General features: G+C 42.3%; 1 protein-coding gene across 3 annotated transcripts in view; it reads right to left on the bottom strand.

The window, feature by feature from the left end:
- The window catches only part of eps15 (epidermal growth factor receptor pathway substrate 15), a 217,462-nt gene that overhangs the window by 97,491 nt on the left and 97,222 nt on the right, over positions 1 to 22,749 (bottom strand). For all 3 annotated transcript variants that reach the window (XM_068037147.1, XM_068037148.1, XM_068037145.1), the window contains exon 13: positions 498 to 570. In XM_068037147.1, the coding sequence (XP_067893248.1) occupies positions 498 to 570 (73 nt within the window). The remainder of the gene's footprint in view (positions 1 to 497; positions 571 to 22,749) is intronic.

The following is a 22,749-nucleotide window of genomic DNA, read 5'->3' as shown; positions in this document are numbered from 1 at the left end:
TCTGATTTCACAGTGTTGGACAATAAACTAAATATCAAATCTGTGCATCAGTGTCTCAGGTAAAAATATGCAAAACATAACGTTGAAGTGCAAAATCACTTTTTACTTCAGACTAATCTTGTGTGAGCTAAAAAGTCATCACATTCGAAAAATTAGAAAATTTGAATATGCTAAAAATAGTTCCCTATTTTCATCCACGTTTCCAAACATTGCTTAATATATTTTTAATGTGTTTATCAGTAAATGTAATGCAAAATCATGGCAAGTATATTTCATCCAACAGTAATACAATTTTCTCATTAAGAAAAATAGCTACTGCGTGCCTTCAGTAAAATTCTGAATGATGTAACTGACAAGATACTGTAACTAAAACCTTTCACGGTTAGTAAAATTGGCAAAATCGCAACTCTTGAAAAATAGCCAGAAAAATACAGCAAGGGCAACATGACTTTGCAGATGCTTTAATTTAAAAATAAACTGGTGTAATTAAGACTCACCTGAACCTCACTAGTTCGCTGCTTGACGGCCTCTTCTTTTCCTTTGATTTCCACTTCCACACTGCTTTTCTCCCTGGAAGACCAGCAGACAAGGCAGGTATATTTAAGGACATCGGCGACAACAGGAACAGCCAACCAGCTCCCAAACCCTGACTCGCCCTTCAAATGCATCTTCAGACAGTGAGCTAGTGCTCGAGGGCCTTGGGTTGGATTGCAGGATATCTTGTTTTAAATGAAGAATGAAAAGCCCAATTTCAGTGTCTGCTCTCAGAAGTGGGTTTTGTGAAATAGAGAGGCAAAAATCAACGAGACGTTTTCTCACCACAAATGTCACTGTTGCTAGGGAGCTGTCAGCTAATCGAAACTAGAGTTCAGAGGAAGAGGAGGAGCTACAGATCATCCCACCATTAAACAGTATTATTATTCTGTGGTAAAAGACTAAATTTTAAACTATTACCCACACACTTTAGCTGATGTCAAGAAACTAACAAATTGTACAATAATGTGTTTTACAATAAACCTGTTTAAAATGAAACACAAATGAACTTCAGAATCTGACAAAATGAATAATTCCTGCTTATTTTTCTTTTTAATAATGGATTTTGACTGCACAAAATCAGCACTTCATTGAAAGTCCTATGTTGGTATACTAATAAACTGTACCACATAAATGAATTATTGGCACTCTACATTCATTCGTATACCTATGTGTATTCACATTGTATTACACAATAGAAACGGGATAATGCTTGTATTATTTTATCTAGAATTTTGTCCCCATTAAAAAGCATTTAGCAGCACACAGACATGACGACATTTTTTTTTTAACCTGCCAGATATTATTTCTATCTCGCAACACATTTTTCCCTTTTCCACAAACCCCCAACCCCCACCACTATCACAACCTGATAGTTTTCAGACTCACCGTTCATTGGGTGCAGAGCGGTGCCGTGGAGATTTTAAACAATCTCTTACCACTCGCATCATCTTTGCAGCACATTCTGCTTCACTCTAAATTGGCACTGAGCTTAACATTACAAACATTGGTTCAAAATCAAACGCAGATCAACTGAGTGTTGTGAGTGAATCCTGCGACTGCAGACCTGCATGATATAATCAGCAAAGGCTGATGTTCTCCAACAACTGCAAGCCTGCCCTCTTTCACCGTATACACAGACAAGGTCTTCAGGTTTTACAGAATCAGTTCAGGTACCAGGAAATAGCAGTCACGTGGAAAACTACCCAGCCCGAGAGACTCTCCTCATTAGAATTAATCATTCATTTCATTTGCTATTGATGGGGGGGGGAGAAAGAGGAGGAGATGTTGGGGGTGGTTCCCTTGATCTTCCCACAAGATGCCTGATTGGGCTTTTAGAAGAGTTTAAATGGGCAATTCTCTGGTGTGCATCCCTGTTTAATTACACTACAAGTGCTGCTTGCCGAGGAAACTGAATATATAAAAAGCAGGAGACTACCAAGCCTGTGGGGCAATCAGTGTATGAGGGTGACTTAAACTGGCTAAGGCAGCAGCAGACGAGTGATGAAACAAACAGGTCAATTGGAGGAGGTTATGAGTCAATAAGAATAAATTAAAGGCTATTTATTAAGTTCAGGAAGTTAAAAGTAAAGGTACTAAATGAATGTCTCAGGTTTATTTTTAGGCACCTTTAAATCAATACATTAGCATTCATTCACAAATTTTAGAGTACCACATGCAAATTATAGTTAAAATGATCTTAAAGCTTTCGGTTTATAGGCTGCCACAGGGCTTCAACAGCTACTGATCTTTAGTTTCTAGCCTCTGCTGCGCATTCGATAAAGCACTTAAGAATTTCTCCAAGTCGTAAACATGGTCTGACAGATTAAGTTTCAATCGATGTTTCATGCATTATTGACTATTGCAATCGGTTGTCAAATCAAAATGATGAGGATATTTATTATGTAGATACCTTACAATTAAAATGCAATTTGTTTGTGAATCAATAAACAACCAGGACCTACAGAGTTGACTTTAGACAAACCTTCAGTCAGTTACAAACAGTACATGTTAATTTATTTCTAAAAATGTAACAATTAACACCAACCAATGTATTTCTGGTAGGTCATCAGTCACAATATAGAGTAGAAAAAATTTACTTGAATTTACAGGAATCAATTCAACAAAACAGATAAATGCTACAAGGGCTGTGTGTCAGATAGGAGTAATGTACTCTTGCACCAGCTGCAGTATTAAAGGCCTATATTTACTGCTCCCTGTCCAAGTCCCCAAGGAATTTACACCATTACATTAACAGTATGTCATTTCTCCTTTCTTAAAGGGGCATTGTAGCCTAACTCTTCAATATTTTAGTAATTAATTAATAAATTAATATTTGTGAAGTATAGCATACAAAATGCAATTTTTCATTGAGTTTAAAAAATATTTTTCCCACTTCATTCCTGAAGGTGCTCTTGCTGGGGTACCGTTCCCTCAGGAACATTGTCCTTCAGGTTATTTTTATTATGTGAACCTTGACAGTGAGCACCACCAGTCTACTAGACCCCAGAAAGCATCATAGTCGAGCCCACCGTGTCCTCATCTAGCATCTACACACACACTTCAACAAGGGAGAAATGGACGATGATGAAAAACAGGCAACATGATTGGATTTTTCACTCCCTAATTGAAGACAGCTGAAACAAATTGCAACACACTTACAGATCAGCTACTTCAGCAGAGACTGGAGATTGAAGCAGGATGTGGGGGGGGGTTCAAGTGAGGGGAAATTTATCATTTAAAGAACACAAGAAATAGGAGCAGGAGTAGACCATATACCTATTGAGCCTGCTCCGCCATTCAAAATGATCATGGCTGATCTTAGGGTTCAACTCCACTTTCCCGCCTGCCAGCCATATCCCTTGATTCTCTGAAATCCCAAAAATCTAGCTATCCCAGCCTTAAATGTATTAAATGATGGAGCATCCACAACCCTCTGGGGTAGAGAATTCCAAAGATTCACAACCCTTTGAGTGAAGTAATTTCACCTCATCTCAGTCCTAAATGATCCACCCTTATCCTGAGCATACTGGGAGAGAGAGAGAGAGAGAGAGAGAGAGGGTAATGGTAACAGTGCATCATTGAATAAGGCCTAATTGGGGAAAATGATAAAAGTTAAAATAGTTAAAATGACACAGCTTTATCTGAACGCATGAAGCATGGATGAATTAATGGCACAAATAGAGATAAATGAGTTTGATCTAATAGCCATTGCAGAAATGTGGTTGCATGGTGATCAAGGTTGGGAACTAAATATTCCACAGTACTTGATGTTTCAAAAAGACTGACAAAATGGAAAAAGGGAGCGGGGGGTATAGCTCTGATAATAAAGGATGACTTAAGGACAGTAGTGAGGATCTTAATTTAGAACAGCAGGAAGTAGAATCAGTATGGGTGGAGTTGAGAAATAACGAAGCAGAAGACAGTGGCGGAAGTAGTTTATAGGTCCCCTAACAATAGCTATACTGCTGGATGGAGTATTAGTCAAGAACTATGAGCAGCTTGTAACAAAAGCAATACAATAACTGGTGGATACTTTAATCTTCATATAAACTGAAGAAATCAAACTGGCAGAAGTAGTTTGAAGGGCAAGTTCATAGAATGCATTTAAGACAGTTTCCTAGAACAATACGTTGTGGAACCAGTGAAGTGGCTATTTTAGATCTTGCTTTGTGTAATAAGATAGGGTTAATTAGTAACCTCATAGTAAGGGATTCTCTGGGGAAAAGTGATCTTAACGTGATTAATTTCATATCAGGGGCGGCACAGTGGCGCAATGGTTAGCACCGCAGCCTCACAGCTCCAGTGACCCGGGTTCAATTCTGGGTACTGCCTGTGTGGAGTTTGCAAGTTCTCCGTGTCTGCGTGGGTTTTCGCCAGGTGCTCCGGTTTCCTCCCACAGCTAAAAGACTTGCAGGTTGATAGGTAAATTGGCCATTATAAATTTCCCCTAGTATAGGTAGGTGGTGGGGGAATATAGGGACAGGTGAGGATGTGGTAGGAATATGGGATTAGTGTAGGATTAGTATAAATGGGTGGCTGATGGTTGGCACAGACTTGGTGGGCCGAAGGGCCTGTTTCAGTGCTGTATCTCTGAATAAAATAAAATTTAAAAAATAAAATAAGGTTGAGAGTGACATACAAAAGACCAAAACTGGAGAATTAAACTCAAAGCAAGCCAATTACATAGGCAAATTAGCTAAAGTAGATTGGGAAAATACATGTAAAAGGTAGGACTGTCGAAAAACAATGGCAAATGTTTAAAGAAATATTTCATAATTTCCAACAAATACACATCCCATAGAGAAATAAAAACTCCACGGGAAAAGTGATTGAACAGTGATTAACTGAAGAGGTTAAGGATAATATTAGATTAAAAGAAGTTTATAATATTGCCAAGAGCAGCAGTAAGTCTGAAGATTGGGAAAGTTTTAAAAACCATCAAAGGATTTACAAAAAAATGATCGAGGGATAAAATAGAATGAGTAAAACAGCAAGAAATTCAAAAACAGATTAGAAGAGCCTCTACAAGTATGGAAGAGTGCAACAAAAGTAAAAGTGGTCCCTTAGAGGCTAAGACAGCAGAAATTATAGGGAATAAGGAAGTGGCAAAGATGTTACACAAATATTGTGTGTCAGTCTTCACACAGAAAACATACCAGAAACAATGGGGAACCAAGAGTTTAATGAAAATGAAAAAGTTAAACTAATTATTAGCAAAGGAAATATCTTTGGCTTCCTTGTCTCGGGAGACACTGGGTAAGCGCCTGGAGGTGGTCAGTGGTTGGTGGAGCAGCGCCTGGAGTGGCTATAAAGGCCAATGCTAGAGTGACAGACTCTTCCACAGGTGCTACAGAAAATATTGGTTGTCGGGGCTGTTACACAGTTGGCTCTCCCCTTGCGCTTCTGTCTTTTTTCCTGCCAACTGCGAAGTCTCTTCGACTCGCCACACTTTAGCCCCACCTTTATGGCTGCCCGCCAGCTCTGGCGATCGCTGGCATCTGACTCCCACGACTTGTGATCAATGCCACAGGACTTCATGTTGCGTTTGCAGATGTCTTTAAAGCGGAGATATGGACGGCCGGTAGGTCTGATACCAGTGGTGAGCTCGCTGTACAATGTGTCCTTGGGGATCCTGCCATCATCCATGTGGCTCACATGGCCAAGCCATCTCAAGCACCGCTGACTCAGTAGTGTGTATAAGCTGGGGATGTTGGCCGCCTCGAGGACTTCTGTGTTGGAGATGCGGTCCTGCCAAATGGCGTGAAACAGGGCTGTGTTCTCGCACCTACACTGTTTGGGATCTTTTTCTCACTGCTGCTCTCACATGCGTTCAAGTCTTTAGAAGAAGAAATTTCCCTCCACACAAGATCAGGTGGCAGGTTGTTTAACCTTGCCCGTCTAAGAGCGAAGACCAAAGTACGGAAAGTCCTCATCAGGGAACTTCTCTTTGCAGACGATGCTGTATTAACATCTCACACTGAAGAGTGTCTGCAGAGACACATCGACAGGATTGCGGCTGCCTGCAACAAATTTGGCCTAACCATCAGCCTCAAGAAAATGAACATCATGGGAATGGAATTCAGAAATGCTCCACCCATCAATATCGGCGACCACGCTCTGGAAGTGGTTCAAGAGTTCACCTACCTAGGCTCAACTTTCACCAGTAACCTGTCTCACGATGCAGAAATCAACAAGCGCATGGGAAAGGCTTCCACTGCTATGTCCAGACTGGCCAAGAGAGCGTGGGAAAATGTCGCACTGACACGGAACACAAAAGTCCAAGTATATCAAGCCTGTGTCCTCAGTACCTTGCTCTACGGCAGCGAGGCCTGGACAACATATGTCAGCCAAGAGCGACGTCTCAATTCATTCCATCTTCGCTGCCTCCGGAGAATCCTTGGCATCAGGTGGCAGGACTGCATCTCCAACACAGAAGTCCTCAAGGCGGCCAACATCCCCAAAGAAAATATACTAGAGAAATTATTGGGACTAAAAGCAGACAAATCCCCTGGATCTGATGATCTACATCTTAGGGTTCTAAAAGAGATGGCTGCAGAGATAGTGGATGCACTGTTTGTGATCTTCGGAATTCTCTAGATTCTGGAACAGCCCAGTAGAAAGGAGGGAGCAAGAAAACAGGGAATTTACAGGCCAGTTAACCTGATATTAATTGGTGGGAGAATGCTGGAGTCCATTATTAAAGAGGTGGTGAGGGCACTTAGAAAATTATAATATGATCAGAAAGAGTCAACGTGGTATTATGAAAGGGAAATTGTGCTCGACAAATCAATTAAGAGTTTTGTGAGGTTATAACTGGCAGAATCGTCGTCGTCTTCTTCTTTGGCCTCCTTGTCTCGAGACACAATGGGTAAACGCCTGGAGTGGCTATAAAGGCCAATTCTAGAGTGACAGACTCTTCCACAGGTGCTGCAGATAAAATTGGTTGTCGGGGCTGTTACACAGTTGGCTCTCCCCTGGCGCTTCTGTCTTTTTTCCTGCCAACTGCAAAGTCTCTTCGACTCGCCACACTTTAGCCCCGCCTTTATGGCTGCCCGCCAGCTCTGACGTTCACTGGCAACTGACTCAACTTGTGATCAATGACACAGGACTTCATGTCGCTTTTGCAGACGCCTTTAAAGCGGAGACATGGACGGCCGGTGGGTCTGATACCAGTGGCGAGCTCACTGTACAATGTGTCCTTGGGGATCCTGCTATCTTCCATGCGGCTCACATGGCCAAGCTATCTCAAGCGCTGATGGCTCAGTAGGGTGTATATTGCTGGGGATGTTGGCCGCCTCGAGGACTCCTGTGTTGGAGATACGATCCTGCCACCTGATGCCAAGGATTCTCCGGAGGCAGCGAAGATGGAATGAATTGAGACGTCGCTCTTGGCTGACATATGTTGTCCAGGCCTCGCTGCCGTAGAGCAAGGTACTGAGGACACAGGCTTGATGCACTCTGACTTTTGTGTTCAGTGTCAGTGCGCCATTTTCCCACATTTTCTTGGCCAGTCTGGACATAGCAGTGGAAGCCTTTCCCATGCGCTTGTTGATTTCTGCATCGAGAGACAGGTTAATGGTGATAGTTGAGCCTAAGTAGGTGAACTGAACTCCTGAACCACTTCCAGAGCGTGGTCGCCGATACTGATGGATAGAGCATTTCTGACATCCTGTCCTATGATGTTCATTTTCTTGAGGCTGATGGTTAGGCCAAATTCGTTGCAGGCAGCCGCAATCCTGTCGATGAGTCTCTGCAGACACTCTTCAGTGTGAGATGTTAATGCAGCAACGGCAGCAAAGAGGAGTTCCCTGATGAGGACTTTCTGTACTTTGGTCTTCGCTCTTAGACGGGCAAGGTTGAATAACCTGCCACCTGATCTTGTGTGGAGGAAAATTCCTTCTTCTGAAGACTTGAACGCATGAGAGCGCAGCAGGGAGAAGATGATACCAAACAGTGGAGGTGCGAAAACACAGCCCCGTTTCACGCCAGGTGGCAGGATAGGAAAGGGGTCTGTTGAGGCGCCGCTATGCTGAATTGTGCCTTTCACATTGTCATGGAATGAGGTGATGATACTTCGTAGCTATGGTGGACATCCGATCTTTTCTAGTAGTCTGAAGAGACCACGTCTGCTGACTAGGTCAAAGGCTTTGGTGAGATCAATGAAAGCATCGTAGAAGAGCATCTGTTGTTCACGGCATTTCTCCTGTATCTGATGAAGGGAGAACAGCATGTCAATGGTCCTTCTCTCTGCTCGAAAGCCACACTGTGCCTCAGGGTAGACATGCTCAGCCAGCTTCTGGAGCCTGTTTAAAGCAACTAAAACTAGCAGAGTAGATAAAGATGTAGTATATTTGGATTTTCAAAAGGCATTCAATAAGATGCCATTTGAAAGGTTATTGCACAAGGTTAGGGCTCATGGGGTTGGTAGTAATATATTAGCATTGATAGAGGATTGGTTAAAGAGCAGAATACAGAATAGGAATAAATGGGTCATTTTCAGGTTGGCAGGCTGTTACTAGTGGGGTGCTGCAAAGATTAGTGCTGGGGCCTCAGCCATTTACAATCTATATTAATGACTTGGATGAAGGGACCAAGTGTAATTATATTCAAGTTTGCTGATGACACAAAGCTTGGTAGAAAAGTAAGCAATGAGGAGGACACAAAGAGACTGAAAAGGGATGTAGACAGGTTAAGTGAGTGGGCAAGAAGGTGGTAGATGGGGTATAATGAGCGGAAATGTGAGGTTATTCATTTTGGTAAGAATAGAAAAACTATTTTTTTTTAATGGTGAATAACAATTGAATGTTGGTGTTCAGAGGGATATAGGTGTCCTTGTACATGAAACACAAAGTTAACAGGCAGGTACAGCAAGTAATTAGGAAGGCAAATGGTGTGTTGGCCTTTATTGCAAAGGGCTTGGAGTATAAGGTGAAAGAAATTGTGCCGCAATCATTTTTCTTCAAATAATTGTGAAAAACAACTCATCAGAAACCACTAGAAACTTAAGAAAAGGATTTCAGTGGTACAGCTGCCTGAACTGCTCTGGAGATGCTCAGACTCAATTATGAGGGCATGAGAGTCGAGCTAGCAAAAGTGAACTGGCAAAGTAGGTTAAGGGATAGGCCAATGGAGATGCAGTGGCAGACATTTAAGGAAACATTTCAGAATACACAGAATGGATACATTCCAACGAGAAAAAAAATTTCAATGGGAGGACCCACCCTCCGTGGTTAACTAAAAAAGTTAAAGATAGTATCAAGTTAAAGAAAAAGCATATAATTGCGCAAAGATGGATGGCAGGTCAGAAGATTGGAAGAATATAAAAAGCAGCAAAGAATGTCTAAAAGATTAATAAGGAGGGAAAAATTAGAGTACGAGAGAAAGTTGGCTAGAAATATAAAACAGATAAGAGTTTCTATAGATATTTAAGAAAAAAAAAAGAGTTAAAGTGAGCATTGGTCCTATAGAAAGTGAGTCTGGGGAATTAATAATGGAAAATGAGATGGCAGATTAATTGAACAGGTATTTTGCATCGGTCTTCACTACAGAGGATAAAAGTAACATCCCAGAAATAGCTGTAAATTAATAGAAGGGAGGGAAGAACTCAAGAAAATTACATTTACCAGGGAAGTAGTACTGAGCAAATTGTTGGAGCTGCAGGCTGACAAGTCCATGGGTCCTGATGGACTTCATCCTAGTGGTCTTAAAAGAAGTGGCTAATGAGATAGTGGATGTTTTGGTTTTAATGTTCCAAAATTCCCTAGATTTGGGGAAGGTTCCATTCGATTGGAATATATCCAATGTAACACCTTTATTCATCTGTCATAGGGAAAACGTTAGAAGCTATTAAAGACATTATAGCAGGGCACTTAGAAAAATTCAAGGTAATCAGGCAAAGTCAACATGGTTTTGTGAAAGAGAAATCATGTTGAACCAACTTATTGGAGTTCTTTGAAGAAGTAACATGTGCTGTGGATAAAGGAGAATCAGTGGATGTACTGTGTTTGGATTTCCAGAAGGCATTTGATAAGGTGCCACATCAAAGGTTACTGTGGAAGATAAAAGCTAACAGGAAAGAGTAGGTCTCAATGGGTCTTTTTCTGATTGGCAAGATGTAATGAGTGGTGTGCCACAGGGATCAGTGCTGGGGTCTCAACTTTTTACAAATGATCTAAATGACGGATGAAGGGACCGAAGGTATGGTTGCTAAATTCTCTGATGTCATGCAGATAGGTAGGAAAGTAAGTTGTGAAGAGCACATAAGGAGGCTACAATGGGATATAGATAGGTTAAGTGAGTGGGCAAAGATCTGGCAAATGGAGTATAATGTGGGAAAATGTGAAATTGTCCATTTTGGCAGGAAAAATAAAAAAGAAGCATATTATCTAAATGGTGAGAGACTGCAGAGCTCTGAGATGCAGAGGGATCTGGGTGTCCTAGTACATGAATCGCAAGAGGTTAGTATGCAGGTACAGCATGTAATTAGGAAAGCCAATAGAATGTTATCGTTCATTGTGAGGGGAATTGAATACAAAAGTAGAGAGGTTATGCTTCAGTTATTCAGGACATTGGTGAGACCACATCTGGAGTACTCAGTATTGATCTCTTTATTTAAGTAAAGATGTAAATGGGTTGGAGGCATTTCAGAGAAGGTTTACTAGACTTAATACCTGGAATGGGTGGGTTGTCTTATGAGGAAAGGTTGGACAGGCTAGGCTTGTATCCACTGGAGTTTAGAAGAGTAAGAGGCGACTTGATTGAAACATATAAGATTCTGAGGGGTCTTGACAGGGTGGATGTGGAAAGGATGTTTCCTCTTGTGAGAGAATCTCGAACTAGAGGTCACTGTTTAAAAATAAGGGGTCGCCCATTTAAGACAGAGATGAGGAGAAATTATCTCTCTCAGAGTCGTGAGTCTTTGGAACTCTCTTCCTCAAAAGGCGATGGAAGGAGAGTCTTTGAATATTTTAAAGGCGGAGGTAGATAGATTCTTGCTAAGCAAGGGGGTGAAAGGTTATCGAGGGTAGGTGGAAATGTGGAGTAATCAGTTCAGCCATGAACTTACTGAATGGCGGAGCAGGCTTGAAGGGCCGAGTGGCCTACTCCTGTTCCTAATTCATATGTTCGTATGTAATCTAAGTTCAGTTGAAAACCTCATAGCTCTGGTAACAAGCCCAAGCTATGGGGAAAGGCAGAGGACTGCACGTAAAATTTGAAGGAAAGTATTAAAAAAAAAGTCAAATAAATGGATACTTTGAATCATATTAAATATGTAAATGTTTGAATTTTTTTTTAAACTGGAGCAATTAAGCATCATCTTTCAGTGGCCAGATTTTGCAATTGCTGAGTGACAAATTACATATAGTTTCCACTGTAAATAACGGCTTAAGAAATTATATTATAAAGAGGGGTCAGAATTTGCAGACACAAAGGGCTGGATTTTACGTTGGGCAGACGGGAGCTGGCCGCCGACCTAAAGGTTCGTGGCGAGCACTCTTCTGCCTGGCCCGAGGATCCGTCCTGCATTTTACAGGCCCCCGGGCTTGAATTGTTCCGAGGCGGGACTTCCACCCGCTTGAGGGAGGAAGTCCTGCCTCATTGTGCTGCCAGCCAATCATCGGGCCGGCAGCTCTTAGCCCCAGCAGCACCACCAGGAGCCAGGAGTCCAGGTTGCCTCGCTGGGCTAATCGGTCGCGCCCCGGCGAGGCAAGGTTGGTTGTTTGGGGTGGGGGAAGAGGGCCACCTCGGGTCCTGGAGTGGTTGGGAAAGCGGGGGCAGCCCTCAATCGGACACCCTGTGCCCGTTTGTCCAGCACCCACAACCCCCGCCCCCCTCCCCCCGGATGCACTGAGAGGCCGCCAGGTTTCACTGGACGGCCTTTCATGTCTCCCGGATGCCCACTTGCCATGGGTAAAATCCCACCAGAGGCAGGTGAAGGCCATTAAGTGGCCACTTAAGGGCCTTGATTGGACTGGGGCTGGCAGTCTGTTTCTCGCTCCCCGCCAATGTAAAGTGGGGCGGAGGCAGGAGCGGGTCAGGAAGGCCACCCAGAACCTCCCGCTCCATTTAACACCACCACACTGCACCCCTCGCACCCGCTGCCACCATCCAGCTCGCTGTGGTGGCATAAAATTCCGGCCAAAGCGTGTGCAGACACAAGGGCCCAGAGTTTCTGCTAGGTTGTGCTGGTTTCATCTACCCAATTCACCTCAAATCGGACAAACCAATGCAAAAGATAGAGGAATTTCAAGCACAAATAATGTCCAGCGCAAATCAAATTTCCACGATCTTTTGTGCTAGTTTAAAAAGCATTGCACTAGAAGCCGACGCCACGCACAAAACTAGTCCCAGATCGGGTGAGTTTCCCTTAATTGCACCTACCAGTAGACCTTTGAGGAAGTTCTCAAAATTAAGCTTTTTGTTAGAAGCAAGGACACTAATAGGCACATTTCAAATGTTTTGAAAAAAATTAAGAATCTGACTACTGTACATCAATGCAACTAGTAAATGGTCCTCTATAGGGTATTTTAAGTCATTTTCAAATATTTAAAATCCAGTTATTCATATGTGGACTGAACATTGGCTAAAAATGCTTAATTTTTGTGATAAACCCATTTTCAGCTGCAATAAAACTGCACCAATTTACCACTCTTAAATATATGAAGGAATATTTTCAATGCAAATTTTTAAAATTACTTCCAAAAATGCTGCCTGATTGTGCTAGTTCATGGATGATTTTACGTTCAATACACTAATGAGTTTAAGCAAAAAAAGTTTTAAACCTTATTAGCTTTCCCTTTCATATTGCTCACCTGATCAGTTTACTCCCCTCTCCCTTGCAGTGCTGTCACTAACCTCACCTTTAACCCTTTATCCATTTCCTCCCATTTCCACTGCTTTTCCCAAGAGTAGGTGGCAAAAGATCAGATGCCCCTTCACCTCAACGAATTATCCTCCTCTACATCCTTCCTAGTTCCTTTAAAGAGGCTTGGTTTAATTTTAAAATCAGACTTACTTGATTTTTGCAATAACTAAGAAGGAAAGGCAGTGTCTCTCTTACACATAGATGTCAGCAATTAGATCATGTCTCACAGTCATAAGCAATTAGCATTTACTTTCTTTTCAACCATCAACAAAACAGGTAACATAATTAGTCGGCTTCAAAATGTGTTGAACTATTGCTGTTAATGAAGACTCTCTCGCCCCCTCTCATTCTGACACCAGTCACTCAAGCAGTATAATACACTTGAAGTTTGCTGAATGAAGAAAAGCTACAACTTGTGACCTGTAAGCTGTTTTTCCTCCTCACACATGACTGCTGTTTAAAAAAGACATGGATATAAATGTTACCCGATTAAAGCTTTTGCAATTTGCCATCTAGATTTTTTTCAAAGAAGTTTGAAAACAAAATTGTTAGAAGCTAAAAAGGAAAGTACAGCTGTCCAAATGGTACTGAAGCATCCTGGGAAATTAGGTACACTGCATACCTGAGACTGCACAATCAAGCTCATTTCTCAGCATCACACCTATGTGCAAAAATATAACATCCAAGCCCATGCATTTTAGATAAGATTTTGCCTTCAAAACTTTCATAAAGACATTAAAAGACATAAAAGACATTTTAACAGATAAATTAGATATCGTGACATAGGCAATTTTAAAAATTTGTTTAAACCCTTAATTTGGACAATGAAATTTCAGGTACTGAGAAAAAAGGGACAAATTAAAAATTTTCAGACAGTTTCAGAAATAAATTAGAATAGAATCATAAAATGGTTACAGTGCAGAAGGCGGCCATTCAGCCTGTTCAGTCCATGCCAGCTCTCTGCAAGAGCAATTTTGCTCGTACCACTCTCCGGCCCTTTCCCCATAGCCCTGCATTTTTTTTCCTTCAGGTGCTTATCCAATTCCCTTTTGGAAGTCACGACTGAATCGACTTCCAACTTACTGTCAGGCAGCGCACTCCAAATCCTAACCCTTCACTGCATAAAAAAAGTTTTTCCTCATGTTGTTTTTAGTTCTTTTGCCAATCACCTTAAATCTGTATCCTCTGGTTCTTGACCCATCTGTCAATAGGAACAGTTTCTCCCTATCTACTCTGTCCAGACCCCTCATGATTTTGAGAACCTCTATCAAATCTCCTCTCGAACTTTTCTTCTCAAAGGAGAACAGCCCCTGCTTCTCCAATCTATCCATGTAACTGAAGTCCCTCATCCCCGGAACCATTCTCGTAAATCATTTCTGCACCCTTTCTAAAGCCATCTTATCCTTCCTAAAGTGTGGTGTCCAGAACTGGATACAATACTTCAGTTGAGGCCAAACCAATGTTTTATAAAGGCTCATCACAATTTCCTTGCTTTTGTACTCTATGCCTCTATTTATAAAGCCCAGTATCCCGTATGCCTTTTTAACCACTTTTTCAATCTGCCCTGCCACCTTCAACGCTTTGTACACATATACCCCAAGGTCTCTATGCTCCTTCAGAATTGTACCCTTTAGTTTATATTGCCGCTCCTCGTTCTTCCTACCAAAATGTATCACATCACACTATTCTGCATTAAATTTCATATGCCACTTATCCATCCATTCCACCAGCCTTCTATGTTCTCTTAAAATTTTTCACTATCCTCTTCACAATATCACCTGCAAATTTTGTTTTGTATCACCTGCAAATTTTGAAGTTGTGCTTTGTACACCCAAGTCTAACATATATCAAGAAAAGAAGTAGGGGAACTCCACTGTATACCTTCCTCCAGTCCAAAAAGACAACCATTCACCAATACTCTGTTTCCTGTCAATAGCCAAATTTCTATACATGCTACCATTGTTCTTTTTATTCCATGAGCTTCAACTTTGCTGACAAGCCAATTATGTGGCACTTTATTAAAAGCCTTTTGGAAGTCGATATACACACCAACTGCATTACCCTCATCAATCCTCTTATGTCATCAAAAGCATAATCAAATTAGTGAAACACGATTTGCTTTTAAGAAATCCGTACTGGCTTTCCTTAATTAATCTAGACTTGTCCAAGTGACTGTTAATTTTGTCCTGGATTATTGTTTCTCAAAGCTTGCCCATCACCAAGGTTAAACTGACTGGTCTATAGTTGCTGGGTTTATCCTTATACCTTTTTGTGAACATTTGCAATTCTCCAGTCCGTTGGCACCATGCCTGTATCTAAGGAGGATTGGAAGATTATGGTCAGTTGCTCCACAATTTCCATCTTTAATTCTCTCAGTATTCTCGAATGCACCTCATCCAGTCCTGGTGACTTATCAACTTTTAAGTACAGCCAACCTTAACAAAAATCTTTTTATTTTTCCTTTCAGGCATGAAGGATTGCAAGGTTCAACAACTCATGGGTATCAACACCCCTCTGGATCCTTCTCTCTGATCCCATTCCTTCATCGAATCTCACCCCTTGCCGTTTATTCACGACACCATCTGACCTTCCCCTCTCTGACTCTGAATGATCTGTCCTCAGCAAAGGCCTCAGCTTCATCCCCTTCCACCCCAGCTTCAATGAATTTCGAGCTAGGTATGACGTTGAGCTTTTCTTTCATCGTCTTCACCTCCACATCCACTTCCTTGGCCATGAATCTTCTCCCAGTTCAGTGGACCCTTTTATCCATCTCCAGTATTCTCCCTCCACCTGGACCCCACTCTCTGGCCTCTGACCCCCCTCTCACCCTTTTCATTGAGAACTGCAGGCATGACATTGGCTGTCTCAATTTCTCTAGTCCCCTCGCTCACTCCAACCTATTTCCCTCTGAACTTGCAGCAGATGTTCTCTCAGGTCCAACGTCCAACCCTAACATAGTCATCAAACCTGCTGACAGGAGGCTACAATGGGATATAGCTAGATTAAGTGAATGGACAAAGATCTGGCAAATGGATTATAATGTGGGAAAATGTGAAATTGTCCATTTTGGCAGTAAGAATTAAAAAGCATATTATCTAAATGATGAGAGATTGCAGAGCTCGGAGATGCAGAGGCATCTGGGTGTCCTAGTGCATAAATCGCAAAAGGTTAGTTTGCAGGTTCAGCAAGTAAGTAGGAAAGCTAATAGAATGTTATTCTTTATTGAGAGGGGAATTGAATTCAAAAGTAGGGAGGTTATGCTTCAGTTATACAGGGCACTTGTGAGACCACATCTGGAGTACTGTGTACAGTATTGGTCTCCTTATTTAAGGAAGGATGTAAATGCATTGAAGCAGTTCAGAGAAGGTTTACTCGACGAATACTTGGAATCAGCCAGTTGTCTTATGAGGAAAGGTTGGACAGGCCAGGCTTGTATCCGCTGAAGTTTAGAAGACTAAGAGGCGACTTGATTGAAACAGTTAAGATCCTGAGGGGTCTTGACAGGGTGGATATGGAAAGGATGTTTCCTCTTGTGGGAGAGTCTAGAACTAGGAGTCACTATTTAAAAATAAGGGGTCGCCCATTTAAGACAGAGAGGAGGAGAAAGTTTTTCGCTGAGGGTTGTATGTTTTTGGACTCTCTGCTTCCACTGCCTTTTGAGGAAGAGTCTTTGAATATTTTTAAGGCAGAGGTAGATGGATTCCTGATGAGCAAGGGGGTGAAAGGTTATCGGGGTAGGCGGGAATGTGGAGTCACGGTTACAATCACATAAGCCATGATCTTATTGATTGGCGGAGCAGGCCCGAGGGGTCAAGTGACCTACTCCGGCTCCTAATTCGTATGTTCATATGACAAGGGTGGTGCTGTTGTTGTCTGGCGTATCAACCTCTACCCAGCAGAGGCCAAATGCCAACTCTCCGACACTTCCTTCTACCTCCCCCTGGACCATGACCACACCACCAAATATCAAGCCATTGTATACAGGACTGTCACTGACCTCATTGCCTCTGGAGATCGCCTCCAATCTCATAGGCCCCCAACCCGGTACAGTCTGATTCTACTTCTTTTCCAAAATCCACAAACAGGACTGCCTGGTAAACCCATTGTTTTAGCCTGTTCCTGCCATTCAGAACTAACCCATTCCTATTCGACTCCATTTTTCTCCCCTTGTCCAGTCTCTTCCTACCTACATCTGTGATTCTTCCAATGCCAACTGTCACTTCAACATTTTCCAGTTTCTTGGCTCTGTCTCCTTTTTACCATGGACGCCCAATCTCCCTACACCTCCATCTGCCACCAAGGCAGTCTGAGAGCTCTCCGCTTCTTCCTTGAATGGAGGTGCAACCAGTGCCCATCCACCACCACCTCCCTCCATCTGGCTGAATTTATTTCACATTGAACAACAACTCCTTCAACTCCACTCACTTCCTCCAAATAAAAGGTGTTGCTATGGGCACCTGCATGGGTCTCAGCCTTATAGTGGATTTTTGGAATATGTGGAACATTCCTTGTTCCAGTCCTCCTCAGGCTCCCTCCCTCACCTCTTCTTCCAGTACATTGATGACTGTATCAGAGACGTTTCCTGCTCGCTTCCTGAACTGGAACGTTTCATCAACTTTGCTTTCAATTTCCACCCTTCTCTCACCTCCACAGGGTTCATCTCCGACTCTTCCCTTCTTTGACTCTATTTCTGGGTAGGCTATCAACCAATATTCACTATAATCCCACGGACTCTCACAGCTACCTTGACTACAGTTTCTCACATCCTGCTTCCTGAAAAGCACTCTATTCCATGCTCCTAGCTTCTCCATCTCCACCGCATCTGTTCAGAAGATGAAACATTCCAAACTAGCACTTCCGATATATCTTCCTTTTCCTCAACAGTGGATTCCACCCCCCGCCACCCTCCCCCCCCCGCCTCCAAAGTGTTTGACAGGGCCCTCAACCGTGTCCATTCTATTTCACGCATTTCTGCTCTCACCCCTTCCCCTCCCTCTCAAAACCATGACAGGGTTCCCCTTGTACTCAACTGCCACCCCACAAGCCTCTGTTTTCAGCAGATCATCCTTCACCATGTTAACCACCTCCAGCATGATGCCACCAAAAAAAACACATCTTCTGCCCCCCCCCCCCCCCCACCACCTCTGCACTCCGAAGGGTCTGTTCCCGCCAGAACACCCTGGTCCATTCCTTAGTCAACCCCAACATTTAATCTGTCCTACCCTCCACCCTTTCACATACCTTCCTTTTGTTGCTCTTCCCAACCATCCCCCTTCACTTGCTCAAAACCTATTACATTTCTAACTTTTCTGGATTCTGATGAAAAGTCACAGACCTGAAATGTTAACTGTGTTTCTCCCTCCATAGATGCCACCAGAGTGTTTCTAGCAATTTCTGTTTTTTATTTCAGCCTTTCTAATACCTTTTCGTCAATTTTTAGCTCATCGAGTATTTCAACTACTTCCTCTTTCACTATTACTATGACAACATCTTTCTTCCTTTGGCAAAGACAGATGTAAAATACTCATTTAGTACCTCAGCCATGGCCTCTTCCTCCAAGATTAGATCCCCGTTTTGGCCCCTAATCAGCCCCATCCCTCCTCTTACTACCCTTTTACTCTTATATGCCTATAAAAGACTTTTGGAATCCCTTTTAAATTAGCTGCCCGTCTCTTGTCATACACTCTCTTTGCCTCTCTGAACTTTCCATATTCAACCTGGTTCTCACTTGTATTATCAACCTGATAATTCCAGTGATAAATGTGGGAAAAGCCACCAAACAACCTCATTTACAGGGCGCAAGTTCAGAAAACTCATCATAATGAGGACACAAAGTTATTAGGAAAAATAATTTCAAATATTTCACTTATAGACAAACTCATGTCACTCAAGAAGGTTTAAGACACTTCTGATTTTAAAAAATGCATTTTCAGTTGTGTTGAATTTTAAATTGTGAAACATTCCAGTAACCAGTGTATTTTAGGTGCATTAAGACACGTTCTAGTTTGCAGGGAACCTAGGTCTACTTATAGGAATGGTAGGTGCTGCTGAACCAAAGAAAATATGCAGTATAAAACCTAAAAAAAATGACAACACCGAACAGATAGGAACTGCTGCCACTCGTCTGCACATTCCTTTCCTGCCAGGAGGGCAAGGCCCGAGATCATCTCTGTTGTAATCATTGTTCTGTAATCAATGGACAAGAGTTCAGATGTGGAGGTGTGCCTATTCCAGTCTGTCCGAGACAGGGCATACATTACCACAAAGTGTCTTTCCATTATGGTCTAACTGTGAAACAGATACAAATTCTCCCAAATAGTGCCAATGCAGACTGGAACCCCTATCCTACTTACAGATCATCAAAACAGTATTAAAAGCCATTTTCAACTAGTCCCCTTTACAAATATTATAGTGAAAGTTTGGTGAACTTTCTGTAACCCAATAATGGTCATCATCAAATTGTGAATATATAATCTCTTGTTCAGCCTGCAGGGACTGCTTTCCAGTAGCTGTTGTGTCAAAATTCAGTTCACTCATCAGCTATATGGGCATAGTGTCTGCATGTTTAGATGGTGTTTAGGAGAATGGTGGCAACACATCATATTTAAATGATCACTTGCACTACTCATCATGTTACTTCTGGTGTCAGCAGTTCACTTAGTGAGGGCTCAACTAATGATATCTGACCAGTTAGTCTGGCTTAATTATAGGATCTAAAGGGTTAAATGTCACTGGGAGCAAGGATACTTTTCGCTTGGATCCACATGAACCTGCAAGTCAACATACAAGCAACAAGCTTTTAGCTGGTTTATCTCCAACTGTATTCTTGGCTACATTTGGGGGTCCCCAATTCTTGGCTTTGCCAATCTGTACCTAAGCTCTCTGGATTTAGGTTACTGGGGCGTGTCCTTACCAGGGGGGGGGGGCGGGGGCGGGGGGAGGTGGGCGCACACTCCCCATCATTCAAACAGAAACTCTACCTGTATAGACTGTTGGAGACTCAAGCATGGTGATAGGTGTCTGACACAAACAGAAAACAAAGTGTCCAAAATAATTAATCACTGGGTAAAATACACATTTTTGTTACATTTACAAGATGTTGATTTTTTCACAGATTCAAGTAGGCATCCTACTGAAATTAAATCATACTAATTTTCCTAGAACATACAATGCATTCTCATAAAGAAACTCATTAATAAACTCCGTGCTGACATAGACTAGTCCTTATTCCAACTCATTACCACTAAATCATACTTTTTCAAACCAGGATTTCCAGATCTGGGGATCCATTTGATTTGTTCACATTGTTACGATCAGGTGAGGAGGGGGTCGAAGGGCTCCCCTCTTTTCCCTCTCCTTGTTTGACCACAACAGAGTTATTTATTTTTTAAGTAGATATACTTGCCAATTAAATCAGTGTTTACTTGTTTACACGCCGTCATCATAAAAAGCACCAATAGGACAGGTTTTCTTGAGTTTAACCAAAGAGGTCAACTTTATTGTACTCAAACCGATCCAAGTAAAGATAAAATACACTCCAACTTTCTCTCTCACACACACACACAAACACACAAAAATAGGTTAGAGTGGGGTAGGATAGTTTGGTCGAATTTGAGTTCAGAGAAACAAAAGGGAGTATATAGTCTGTGGAGGTTGTGACTCAGCTGGCTTCAGGCTGAATTCAGTGATCCTAAGGCTTCCAATTTGAAGAGATGGACGCTAATTCAGTGGTTCTCTGGGAGACAGCAATGCAGCTGAATTCCTTCGAAGGAGATGTGTGTCTGTTCTTTCCAGAAAGTTCTCTCTAAATTGTGTAGCTGAAGGTGGTTTCTGTCCGTTCTTTCCGTAAAGTCCTCTCTAAACTGCGTAGCTGAAGGAGGTTTCTATCTCTGTAGCTCCCCCTCAGGCTTAAGTCATTAAGCACAGTGAGCATCAATCGGTGAATAGACTAACACAATCAAACGCAGATCAATTAAACCACTGAACACTGCAGTCTGCAGCAGGGAATATGCCTCGGTGCTCACGATCAGCAGACAGAGTTCGAAGCTTGCAAGGTTTGAGTGGTTCGTCTCCACCAGTTTCACATTCAGGTTTCCAGCCAGTGGATTAATAAAAAATCATCATTCGACCCAACACGTTTTTGTAGCAACAAAGTTCACATTATGCAGTATACAGTAACAAAACTTTTAAAAATTCTATGACATTAGAATTGTTTTCCTGAAGTTAGCATAGGGAGTCCCAAGAAGTGTGCCAATATTTGCAGGTGCGCCTTACATAGAAAAGTTTGAATAGCATGCATTAAATGAATGACCAACATAACTGTATTTGGTAAAGATGTGCAAAATGGCTAAGGGATTACGTTTCAATGCAAATAAATTATGCACTTCATTAGCTGCATTTATTTTCTTTGCTGTCAAATGAGCCTGTTGCGTTACAGCAGCTATGAAAGAACATACACATGTGCATGTGAGTGGGAGCATGCACATGCATGTGAAAGATAAATGTCCATAGAAAAACACTGCGCAGTTTTTTTTTTTTTAAAAGAAGCACCCAAAGAGAAACTCTGACGCTACAAAACTTAACTTTCTGAAGTTTAAATCATTTTACAAGAAATATCATTTCAAGAGCACACTTTGGGTGACATTAATAAGCATAATGAGTAGCATGTAGTCATGTTAAAATGTTAGTTACAAGTCTCTGCTAATGGCTCTGTGAGCTTACCCAGAGTGTGAACGAACCTTACAGACTAGGTTTTATCTCCAGTCTGTGCTGAGCTATGGATTCCAGCTGCATGGTGATATAGGTGCTTATAATTGGCTTGACAATAGTTTGAGTAAACGAGATGTGGGACAAAACTCCCACTCTTGATCATTGACCAGTGACTCCTACAGGAAATACGTTAGTGTGCATGAATTGAATGGCAAGTGAGGACAGAATCAGGTTTGATTGCGCTCTCGCCTCCCCAGCATTAGCCTGCAGATCCTCACAGGGTTAGACTTTATAATAGACAGATGGGTGTGGGAATCTGGTCCCCATCGAAGGAGTAAACAATTTTGGACAAGCATGTGGGGAAAAAGGAGTCACAGATTACCTTTCATAATTACTAGGGAGATGCATTTTGCAGGTGCCAGATTTAATTTTATTAATGTAAAGCAGCATGTTTGCTCGGGGCTAATCTTGCCAATCTCCTTTCTGTCCAACTCACTCCTGCCACTGTTAGCCCTGTGGACTCTGCCAGGAGATTAGCTCTCACTGCTCCTCTCCTGGTCTCCCTCCAGAACGTCCGTTCACTTGTGAACAAGGCCCTTGCCATCCATAAACTTACCGTGGATGACTGCATCAACATCATGGCCTTGACTGAAACCTGGTTGGGGGTGTAGACACGTTTCCCTTTCATGAAACCTCTCCAGCTGGCTATACCTTCCACCACTTGCCCCACCAAGACTATCACGTTGGTGGTGTGGCTCTCAACACCAAATCACACCTTGGCCTGAACCTCTATCCCTCTGGTACTTTCTCCTCCTTTGACCATCTCACCTTGTACCACCCCTCTCACCTCTCATTTAAAATCCTCATTCTCTTATCACCCACACAAGAACGATAAAACATTCCTCAGAAATATCTTCACTGTTTTCTTCCCTCAGCCTCTGCATCAAACAACTTCTCATCCTTGGTGATTTCAACCTCTATCTCAACTCATCATGCTCTCTCTCCTCTGAGGTCACTGTCCTCTTATCCTCCCTTAATCCCTCCCTCCATGTGAATTCCCCAACTCATTCACGGCCACCCACCTGACCTTGCCATCTCATGTGGCCTCACTACTTCCATTGTATCAATCACAGTTAAGG

This window comes from Heterodontus francisci, chromosome 8 (genome assembly GCF_036365525.1).
Source record: "Heterodontus francisci isolate sHetFra1 chromosome 8, sHetFra1.hap1, whole genome shotgun sequence".
In the NCBI taxonomy this organism is placed as follows: Eukaryota; Metazoa; Chordata; class Chondrichthyes; order Heterodontiformes; family Heterodontidae; genus Heterodontus; species Heterodontus francisci.
This window is presented reverse-complemented; position numbering and strand designations above follow the sequence as displayed.